Source organism: Fukomys damarensis, unplaced genomic scaffold (assembly GCF_012274545.1).
Source record: "Fukomys damarensis isolate Sample0158 unplaced genomic scaffold, DMR_v1.0_HiC HiC_scaffold_37, whole genome shotgun sequence".
Taxonomy (NCBI): domain Eukaryota; kingdom Metazoa; phylum Chordata; class Mammalia; order Rodentia; family Bathyergidae; genus Fukomys; species Fukomys damarensis.
This window is the reverse complement of record NW_022900949.1, coordinates 385238-396895: the sequence shown is the minus strand read 5'-3', so window position 1 is coordinate 396895 and position 11658 is coordinate 385238. Positions and strand designations below refer to the sequence as shown.

At 39.2% G+C, this 11658-nt stretch overlaps 1 protein-coding gene across 1 annotated transcript; it reads left to right on the top strand.

The window, feature by feature from the left end:
• Window positions 1–6: 6 nt before the first annotated feature.
• Window positions 7–11280, top strand: LOC117284449 (zinc finger protein 501-like). The gene is given in 6 exon segments (XM_033759498.1): window positions 7–184; window positions 988–1067; window positions 3341–3467; window positions 3963–4058; window positions 9535–10686; window positions 10689–11280. Coding segments are annotated over 5 exon segments (1539 nt in total). The 5' UTR covers window positions 7–184; window positions 988–1037; the 3' UTR covers window positions 10823–11280.
• The last annotated feature ends 378 nt before the right edge of the window (window positions 11281–11658 follow it).

The window sequence follows — 11658 nt, the reverse complement described above, 5'->3', positions numbered from 1 at the left end:
CAGTCTGTTCGCTTCCAGCCTTAGTTTCCACTGCGTCAGCCAGCTGGATCTGCTGTGGCGGAAAAGTGCGGGCGCGATCCCTGCAGGGCACCTGTGGGAGACAGCGGTGGCGGGAGAAGCCAGGTGACCGTGGCTGACTTCGCCTTGGGTGGCCAGTGGGCCCCGCCGAGCCCGAGTTTGTCAGGTCTGAAACGATTGTCCACGTATTTCCGTTTCAGCTTTTCGTGATTGTAAATGTAGTTTTTCAGTGCAGGTGGAAAGATAAATACTCCCAAAGACACCTAATAGAGATGGATTTCAGGGAGGAAAAAGATCTCATTCATTAAGGAAAGTCTAGTTTGCCTTTTTTTCTTCCCCAGGGTTATGTACTGCAGTAGTATTCTCAGGTGTGTTGAGCCGGGGCCGGGGTTTCAAGAGAAATGCCAAGGTTTAGCTTCAGTGTGCAAAGAGAGAACATCTCTCTTCCAGTTGTGGAAACATGAGTACATTTTTTCAAGAATATGCAGTAGATTAATTGAATTTCAGAGATTCACCAATCTGCTCCTCGTGTTTTGAAGATTTGTGACAATCAGCCCTATATCCTGTCCTCTGGACATTGGAGATTGTTAAACTCTGTGGAGCAGGACTGGGCACGTCCCAGAAGGGTTTTTACGTGACTTATTGTTTACCTGATGGTTTAGCTTCATGGAAATAAATAGTAAAATTGTGTGCATATTATCAGAAAGGGTAGATATTTTGGCTTTGCTTGTTTAGGTATGAAATGTGCCTAACAAGGTCGTTCCCTCGTGTGGACATAAAAATGAGTTTCAGTAGCTGGACTCCAAGCCCTGGAAACTTTTTCCTTGAAACTGTGAATAAAGATGAGAGGTGACGTGGCCCAGTGGTTGCAAGGTTATTCCGGTCTTGCACCTCCACGAGGAGGCCCTTGAAGCCCTGTGTGTTCTGACGCCTTCCAAGGCAGATTATCAGTGCAGGTTTGAATTGCAGGTACAACTTAACCTTGAGGAAGAACCCCGGAGAAGAAAGAGGAAGAAGGAATGGCATTCTCTCAGGTCACTGTGTTGCAGGTCAGACTCTGTCACGTCTTCCACCCAGAATTACCATCGATTTATTCTTTTATAGTACCTTTTATGTGGCGTGGACAAGGTGTTGCTACTCTAGCTTTCATATTCTTGCCTAGCACGTTTTTTCCAACTGCTCTATTTCCATTTGTTCTTAGGATATTTAGATAGCTCTTAACACATGTTTCTCCTCTCTGTGGAGAGCCTTGGCTCCATTCTTTCATTTCAGCCTTTTGCTATACCACGAACAATTCTTTATCGAAAATGTTTTCTTTCTGACAAGCGAGCAGGCGAAGGTGTTAGTGTTCTAGACTCCCACGGGGGGAAGGATCGTTGGATATTGCTGAAGAATGGAAACAGGCAGTGTTTTCATTCCATCTGGATTTTTCAACAGCTCTGTGTACACAAGAATGAATATAACTCAACATTTAAAGAGAATTGCATTCATTGCCCAGAGCTACCATAGAAAGTTCCGCAGAAGGAAAGTAATTAGAAGAGAGTCACTGTCTGTGTTTCTAAAGGCTGTTTATCCTGTAAGAGTTTACAGACCATAGGAAACATGCACAGCCTGAATTTTAATGACTTTTTTAGTGGTTAAGGCTGTAGTTCACTTCTATTTTGTTTGGTTTTTAGTCGCAACAGCAGTGTATCCTCCGTGTGTTGACACTTGATACCAGTTTGTCCTATTACCGCTGATTTAACTTTGTTCACTTGATTAAAGTGCTACCTGCCAGATTTTCCATTATAAAAATTGTTTTTCTCTATCAGTAAGCCTTTTGGCAGAATATCATGAGTAGCCTGGGTGGACCATCATATTTAATATGGAAATCCTTCTTTTTAACTTCTCTTTCTTGTAGCTCGTTTTCAAGAATGAAGGCTTTTACCATGGTTACTGGAGATACAGGCTTCATTACTGGATGTTCAGGAAGACACCTTAGTTGTTTAGGTTGTAATTGTATTCCACCTGCTTGTCACAGACACCCACTTGTTCTTGTGTTTGAAGCATACACATTTCAGTGTTTTAAATTTCTAAATAATGGCTCAGAACAAATGATACATGAAAAAGAATGAAGTAAGACATCAGTCTCAAAATGTAGGTTTTAGCCAGGCGTGGTGGCACACGCCTTTAATCCCAGCACTCGGGAGGCTGAGACAGGAGGATCGCTGTGAGTTCGAAACCAGCCTGGGCTACATAGTGAATTTCAGGTCCGTCTCAACTACACAGTGAGACCCTGTCTCAAAAAGAAAAAAAAAATGTAGCTTTCATTTTAGCTATCCTTAAATTTCATTCTATCCTTAAATTGAGTGTTCAGATAGTGTCATAAGATAAGCTTAAAAGGCCTTTGATGATTGAATACATTTCTTAGTTTCATTGACATGAAGTGAGCATACTGTTTCATTTGGTGTTCCTAACGTGTACATAAAATATTCAGTTTTGTATCACTACTTTTTCAGCATGCCTCCATGACTTTTCTCAGTTATGAAAACTGCTATTAACATTCTTTTATTAATAATTTATTATTTTAGATTATATATTCCTTTATATAAGTTTTGGGTCAGATAAATTTGTAACTGGCTCTACCATTTGCAGGATATTGTAAAACATTGGCTTAAAAGAGAGAAAACAATGTTATTGCTCTCATAAATTATTAGAATTCCATGTAATATGTCTTATATATCCTAAAAGGCTAGTTATACTTACACTTTTATCACGTACAGGTACGTTTCTTAAAGTTGAGCCAGATCATCTGAATTCTTCCATGGTACCCTTCCTCTGTCTATTCAAGAGTGCCCCTGTGGACCATTGATAGTGGCCCCACCAATGAGCTTGCTATGGAGTCATCAGAAGCAAGCCCCACCCAGAACTACTGAATCAGAACCTGCCTTTTGATAATATCTCCAAGTCATGGTTGTAACAAAAAGTTTGAGAAGTACCTCTCTAACTCAGCATGAGTTTTCTATCTGAGAAATGGGCTTAACTGACCGTGTGTGACATAAATACCACACTAAAAAAATGTGTAATCCTTCATTGAAGGCTTAATTTTCTACTTTATATTTTCCAAAGAGTGTAGTGTCCGCACTGGTTTTGTGGCTGATAGGCCATACTCCTTCTCAGATTGACATAACACATTAGCGAACGTTGCTGTGTTTTAAAAAGTATCTTAATCGAATAAAGTCGTAGACCTATGTCAGAACCAGTTCTAACTCTTTGTTTCATATAGGGTCAAATTAAGAGCTGTCAGTAACCCCATAATATGGTATTTGTTGCTGTCTTTCAGGAGCTGTTGACATTTAGAGATGTGGTCATCGATTTCTCTCTGGAAGAGTGGGAATGTCTGGACCCTGTTCAGCGAACTTTGTATAGGGATGTGATGTTAGAGAACTACAGGAACATTTTCTCCTTGGGTGAGGATAAATTCCCTGCGGAATTCCTACCTCACTATCAACGTTTAACATCCTTCCTTTTTGAAACATTGCTTGGAAACTTTTGGTTTTCATGAATGCATTTCACATATCTGTTTTCAAAGATAAGGATGGAGGTTTGTTCCACAGATTAAAAAATCCTTATGTCGTACATCCTTGTCTTTAGCTTCTCTCCTCCTGGACGTATCATGCAGCCTCCATGCTAGGTTAGTGGTAATTTTTGAAGCTCAGTGTCACAAAATGTTGTTGCCTGTTATTTTAAAGGTGATTCTTTAGCTTTGACTTTGTAGTCGTTGCAGGTGGAGCTTTCACATGCTTTCCAAACAATCTGGTGGCTCTTTCTGAGGAGAGCATTTGGAGGAAAAATTTTCTGGAACCCATCATGTTTTCTGTTATCTACCGAGTACAGTACTTGGAGGGAAACTTCAGTAGTTTCTGAAAGAATCACTGGTGTTACCTTGTGTTTCCAATAAACAGGTCTAGCGGCCTCTAAGCCGCACCTGATCTCCCGCCTGGAGCAAAGCGAGGAGCCCTGGAATGTGGAGACACGGGGGACAGCAGCCAGGCACCCAGGTAGGTCGGGATGAATGACACAGAGCTCACAGGTGAGAGAGCCTGTGTCACGAGTGAAGCTAATGCTCTTAATGTTTGTTAGCGTGTGTTTGCTGTGTGTAGCGATGACATTTGTAATGGGGCGTTACTACACGTACAGAGACGTCTTACTTCCTCTTACCCTCTTTTGCCCTTCCCCGCCCTTCTCACTCCTACCATCTCTAGATCCTCTTCCCATGTGCGAAAAATCTATTTTCCTATTTCCTCTTATGTATCTTTAATTTTGTGCTTTAAATTATTTCTCTCTTGGGTTGCTCATATAAGAGAAACCTTGGAATATTTAAGTGTGTGTCTGATATATTTTACTTAACATAATGGGCTGAGGGTACATCCATTGTTTGGCTGAGTAGTACTCCACTGTGTATAAATACACATTTTCTTTATCCATTTCTTTATCCATTTTATGGGCATGTAGGCTGCTTCTAAGATGTAACTCTTAAGAGTCGTACTGCTGTAAACATCTGTATATAATGCCCTTAACTCATGAAGACACTGAAAGGCAAAGAGCTTGGTGAAATGGGATTTCTAGTTTCCCTTTTTCTCAGGAATGTCTATACAGATTGGCATAGGGTTGTACTCGTTTATACTCCCACCAGCAATGTAGAAGTTGTTCCTTTCCCCCCCCCAGCATTTGTTATTTTTAAATTTCTTGACCATTGATTTCTTAACCATTGTTTTTTTAATAAGGTGAAATCTCAGTGTTTTAATTTGCATTTCTCCAGTGGGCAGAGATATTGAATATTTTTTCATTTATTTATTGGCCATTTGTACCTCATCTTCTGAGAAGTGTCCATTTCAGTGGCCCATTTTTGTGATTGAGGCTTTTATTTGGGGGTGTTTGTTCTTTTTGAGATTTTTATATATTTGGGATATTAGTCTTCTGAATGAGGAATTACTAGTTTTTTTTCTCACATTCTGTACTTTGTCTCTTCACTTTGTTATTTCCTTTGTTGATTTTTTTTTCCTTACTTGATCTATATATTTATGATTGTGTAATAGTGGGTTGATGTTTATCTAATCTTTTATGTTCAGTAATGATTGTTTAAAGAAGTTGGGTGCACTGGTATTTGGTGCAGATATAGTAGAATCTCAGTTTATGAATTTAATTTGTTTTAGGGTTTCGGGGAAGATGGCTGCATTTGTGTTTGTGTAGGGAAAATGGCTGTGGTTGTGTCTGTTGGCAAACAGAAGGCAAATTTTGCCATATGCTTTTGTTTCTAAACCAAATTGTTTGCAAACAGAAATGTTCATGAACTGAGGTATTGCTGTATATTTAAGATTGTTATCTCTTCCTTTTGAATTGTTTCCTTAACCAATATGTAATGACCATTTTTCCTCTCCTAGTTTTGGCTTAAAGTCCACCTGTTTTTTTTTTTTTTTTTTGGTACTGGCGATCAAACTCAGGACCTTGTGCTTCTAAGGCAGGCGGTGGAACCACTGAGCTAAATCCCTGACCCTTGTTTTTTTAAAAAAGTTTTATTTTCGGTAGTACATGTTTGAAGTGCATGTATACAATGATTACATTCATTGTGGGGAATTAGTACATGTATATAGCACATCTCAATTATTTTTTCCTCTTTTTTTTTGAAATCCACTTTGTCTTAAGATAACACAGCTACTCTTGCTTGCTTTTGGGGGCTCGTTGCATGGAATATTGTTTTTCTTCCTTTGATTTTTAGTTTATGTATTTCCTTTCAGATAAATGAAGTTATATGCAGCATACCATTGAGGTTCTTTGCCTTTTTGATCCAATTCACTGATCTATGTCTCTTGACTGGGAGTTGAGACTATTTATGTTGAGAGTTATCTTGTGATTACATTATCTGTTGCTGATTTCCTTGTGTTTTCTTCAGTTTAACTGCTCACTCTTCAGCTTAACTGCTCACTGTGCTTGATATATTTATTCCATTAAACTTTGATGTTGTTGTCTTTATTAGCTTTGTCTAGAATATTCTTTGAAAAATTTTGGAGGGCATAATTTTGTTTGACCTTTACCATGGAAAGTCTTTATTTCTCCATCAGTTTTGAAAGATAGTTTTGCAGGAATATTTGTCTCGTTGAATGTTGTTTTCTTCTTTTTTTTTTTAATCTAAATTAAGTTTATTGGTACAATCTAGGTATACAATACAGTTACATTCATCATTGGGATCTTGTACCTTTACATAATAAGTCTTAATTCTCATTTTTTCCCCTTGTCCCTGCCCTCCCTTTACCCCCTCCTCCCCTCCCCATTTACAAATACTTTATTTCCATTTTTTCAGTTTCTCGTATTTTTTTCCTCTCCCTTATTACCGAATGTTGTTTTCTTTTAGGGCTTGAAACTCTTTTTTTCCTGACTCTCTTGACCTTTCATGTTTGTGCTGAGATGTCTACTGTAATTGTAGTGGGTTTGTCTTCATAAGGATTTGTTTCATTTCTAAGACAGATTTTAAGATTTTGTGTTCATATTGGACTTCTGGGATTTGACCGTGGTGTACTGTAGGGAAGTTATTTTCTGGTCATGGCTGTTTGGGGTACTGTATGGCTCACTTACATAAATTTGAATTCTTTTCCCATGCTTGAAAAATTTTCTCTTTCTGTAAACAGATTTTTTATGCCATTTTGCCATCTTATAGTTTTTATCTAATCCCAGTGAGTTATAGGTTAGTCTGCTTTGTGTCACCCAGCAGCTGTTAGATCTCTTTCCCGTTGATGTCAGAGTAAATGGTGCCCTGCATCAGCCGTCTCTTGTCATTCTGACCTTGCTCTCCCACTGGTCACTTCTGCTGCGCATAGTATCAATAGAATTTTTATCTCCTGCATTTCTGCTGGGTACCTTCTCATGGATTCCAGTTCTTTACTAAACGATTCATGTTTTGAATCATTTTGTTAGCTCCTAGTTTTTTCTTTGTGTCTTCTTTGACCTTACTGATCAGTTTTTACTAAGTCCGTTATCTGTTTCGCTATAACATCTTTGAGCTCATCAAACACCTTGTTAATTTTTTGTTTTTTCTTTAATCATTTTTTATAATTCAAACATTTGGTTATTTCCTCCCCATCAATGCCCCTTGGATCAGCTTTGGGGGAGTTGATCATTTTTTAAGCATTATTTTTGCCTAGTTTTCTTATTTTCTATCTTTTTGTGCTCAGCGTTGAGGATTAGTTAGAGTTGATGGACTTTGTTGCCTGTGTAGAGATTTCTTTAATTAGTATCTGCTTTCCAGAGATGTAATCTTGGGTTTGTTTGTATTTTGGTATTTAGATCTACTCAGTTTTTAATGGGGTTGGACTTGGTTGCTGTGTTGCAGGGAGGGAATCCCTACTGGGTAGATCACACGCCAGTCATGTGCGTTCAGACTTGGTTTAACAGCTTCACACTTTTGTCTGTGCCCCGTACTGCCACCGACAGTCTGAAATGCGGAGGAAGGAGGGAAGGGAAAAGGAAGTGAGTCAGTCAGAAGAGAAGGAGATAGGAAATGTATCAACAGATGAAAACAGACGTGAGATTGGGCTCTTGGAATTATTTTTGTAGGTGGAGTAAAGGCCGGTGTTGGTAGGTTTAAGAGAATTTTGTGGGAGCAGGAGATGAAATGCAGAGGGAAGGAAGTGTAACTAGAGATTTAGGAAGCCGTGAGCAGGGTCGGAGTCTGTGAATTTGTTAGTAGTTAGCTCTGTTTGGAGCCTCTCTGCCCAGTTTTGGTAAGGTCGCTCTGAGTCTCCCCTGGAAGGTGCTGTCTGACTGAAGGCGCGCATTAGTTCTTATTCTCCTTTGCATATATGCAGACACCTGCCTGTACGGTATACATCAGTGGAAAGGAGGGGGGGAAGAGAGGGAAGATAAAAGGGTGAGTAAGAGAGGAAGAGAGTAGAAAAAAGAAAAAAAGGAAAGAAAGGAAACCACCATAAAAATCCTCCTGCAGTTACAAAACTGCGAAATTAAAGTGTCCTCTGTCCCGTTTCCTCTCAGTCTGAGTTTCATTGAGGTCTCCCAGCTTGTTCCCTGCTGCCATTTGGTCGCTGGTCTGCTGTGAGTCAGCAGTGACAATCCAGGTGGCCCTCCCAGCCCCTCCCAGGTGCAGCTGTGCTCCAGGCTGGGCTGACTAACCCTAACCTGAGAGATAATTGAGCTTCTTGAATTTTGATGTCTTTTTTCCTCAATTATGTTTGAGGATTTCTTGGCATTATTTTAAATGAATTCTTCAGCCACAGCTTTTCAGTTTGTCTCTATTGATTATTTTTGTCTTTGCTGATGTTCTCATTTTCCTGATTTAGTTATCTATATTATGTGTTTGTTTCTTTAGAGACCTTCAATTCTTGATTTGAATTCTTTGGATAACTTAAAATCTTTTACTCTTGTCAGGATCGAGTGTTTTATTTTGTAACTTTAATTGGGCCATATTTCCATCATTCTTTGTTGTGTTGCGCTGTCTGTTGCTGAGATTTGTTCATTTATCCATGATCTTTCTGTAGATTAGTACATTTATTATGGAACACAGTATGAAAGCTGTTCAAAATATTATAAATAAGGCCGGGAGTGTAAATACATCAGGCTCTGGTTTTAATCTCCAGCACCACACAAAGTAAGAAATAAAAGTAGAATAGTCATCTGGAATCTATGGTCACTGGAAATTATTTCCATATTTTGAAGAGATATACCTACTGACATGTTTGGTGAACTATTATTCACAATAGGCAAAATATCGAATCCATCTAATTCTTATCAATAGTTGATGAGTAAGAAACATGTGGTGTGATTATCTTGTCATTTGATTCAATATGGGCAAGCCCATGGGAGTTTACAATCAGTGAAATAAGCCACAAAGCTGTCACTTTGTCATCGCATTAGTAAGTGGGATCTACAGTAGTTGGTGTTGGTCCCAGAAAGAGTGAAGTGGTGGTTTCTGGGCTGTGTGGTTGCTAGGTTTTGGTTTGGGATCATGTTGATCAAAAGCAACGAGATTTTAGTTAAGTAGGCCTAAAAAGTTCAAGAGATATACTGTATAACATGGTGACTACAGTAAATATACTGTGTTCTTGAAAAATGCTATTATAACACATGTCCTGTTAAAAGCACAAAATGATAATAATGTGAAATAATGCACATGTTAATTAGCTAGGGTAGTTACCTAGGTGTAGTCATTCTGTGACATCATATCTATTTCAAAACATCAGGCTTATGGGCACTACACACAATTTAAGTAAATAAAGTTTAAAGGTACAATAACAGTAATTTGTTGATATCATTCATGTATTACCAGTGACCATCGGTGAACTGGAAATATGTGGAGTGTCACAAACCTATTTTGTTGTGTGCCTTCTCTAGATTTGTTGGTATTTTCAATTAAAAAAAAAAGGTTTGCCCATATTTCATCTTCATAGTCTGTGCTGCTCAGTGGACTATATGGAGTACTGTGGTAATCACTTTGGTAGTATAATAATCACTTTCCTTTGATCTCAGGTATTGTGAAATCTCATTCAAAATACACTGAACACCAGAGAATTTGTGCTGGAAAGAAACTCCACAAGTGTAAAGAATGTGGCAGAGCCTTTAGTAAGCCCTCCAACCTTAGTAAGCACCACCGCATTCACACTGGTGAGAAACCCTACAAGTGTAAAGAGTGTGGCAGAGCTTTTAACGTGTCCTCCAACCTGACTCAACACCAGCGCATTCACACTGGGGAGAAGCCCTACCAGTGTAACGAATGTGGCCGAGCCTTTCGAATGTCCTCAAACCTTACTCGACATCGGAAAATCCACAGTGGAGAGAGGCGCTACCAGTGTAAAGAATGTGACAAAACCTTCCATGCACCCTTCAGTCTTACTCGGCACCAGAGAGTTCACGCTGGGGAGAAGCTCTACAAGTGTGAAGAATGCGGCAAAGGCTTTGATCGAAGTTCCAGGCTTACTCAACACCAGAGAGCTCACAGTGATGAGAAACCCTACAAATGTGAGCAGTGTGGCAAAGCCTTCGATCAGTGCCTCCGATTTATTCATCACCTGCGAGTTCACACTGGTGAGAAAGCCTACACCTGTGAGGAATGTGGCAAAACCTTTGACCGCATTTCCAGACTCATCCGTCACCTCAGATTTCGTACTGGTGAGAAGCCCTACAAGTGTAAAGAATGTGGCAAAACCTACGATAAAAACTGCAGACTTACTCAGCACCAGAGAGTTCATAACATTGAGAAACCCTACAAATGTCAAGAATGTGGCAAAGCCTTCAATCAGAGTTCCAGGTTTATTCAACACCAGAGAGTCCACACTGGTGAGGGACTCTACAAATGTGAAGGATGTAGCAAAACCTTTGGCCAGATCTCCAGATTGATTCAACACCAAAGAATTCACGATGATGAAAAACCCTACCAATGTGAACAATGTGGCAAAGCCTTTGGCCGAAGCTCTAGACTTAGTCAGCACCAGAAAATTCACACTGGTGAGAAACCCTACAAATGTAAAGAATGTGGCAGAGGCTTCCATCAGAATTTGAGGTTTATTCAACACCAGAGAGTTCATATTGGTGAGAACCCCTATAAATGTGAAGAATGCGGCAAATCCTTTGATCGAAGCTCCAGACTAATCCAGCACCAGAGAATTCACAGTAGAAAGAACCTCACAAGTGTCAAGATTGTGGCTCAGCCTTTAGTCAGTACCCAGACCCTCCCGAGCACCGCAGAATACACACCAGAGAGAACCCTACCAATGTAATGAACGTGAAAAAGCCTTTAGCGGGGCTCATGCCTTACTGAACATGATATAGTTCCTACCAGAGAGAAATCCTACAAATGTAAGAAATAAGGCAAAGCTTTTCCCATAATTCAAGTTTTAGACAACATCACGGAATTCCTAATACAGTACATAAAAATCCCACCCATAGAAAGAATGTGGCAGGGCTGGGGATTCAGCGCAGTTGTTCCACCACCTGTCTCACAAGCATGGACCTGAGTTCGATCCCCAGAACCAAAAAAAAAAAAGTGGTAAAGACTGTAATAGATTTTACATCTTACTCAAAGTCAGACGGTTGATACTGGAATGAAACCATACAAATGCAAATAAAGCCAAGTATTTAATATTTAGTCGTTATTCAACATCAGATAAATCATATTGGCTAAAAACCTTTTATCTACAGTGACTAAGAAGACATCAAAAATATAAACCTTTGTACATTGTAATATTTAGATTAGAAAAAACATGCAAATGTAGAGTAGCAAAGCTTTTCATCATACATATGACCATAATGTAAGAGAATTATTGGTGAGAAATCACACAAACATGAAAAATACGGCACAGACTAACTTGTTTAAAACTTACTGGATAGTTTTAATTGGTGTGGTAGAAAAAGTAATCCTCACAGATGGTAAAGAGTATAGGTCACTCACCTCTGAAGGGACAAAAGTGTATTACAAATCCATGTTCACTAGCCTGTTTTCAAAATTGGATAAAGGACGGTTCTCATGTCGATCATTGTCAGAAGAACAGCATTATTTCCTGACGGTTCACATTCTTTTTTTCTTAGCATACACTGGCTTTTAAAATACTTTCTTGAGATTATGTGTACACTTTACTCTTCTATTATATTTAAAAT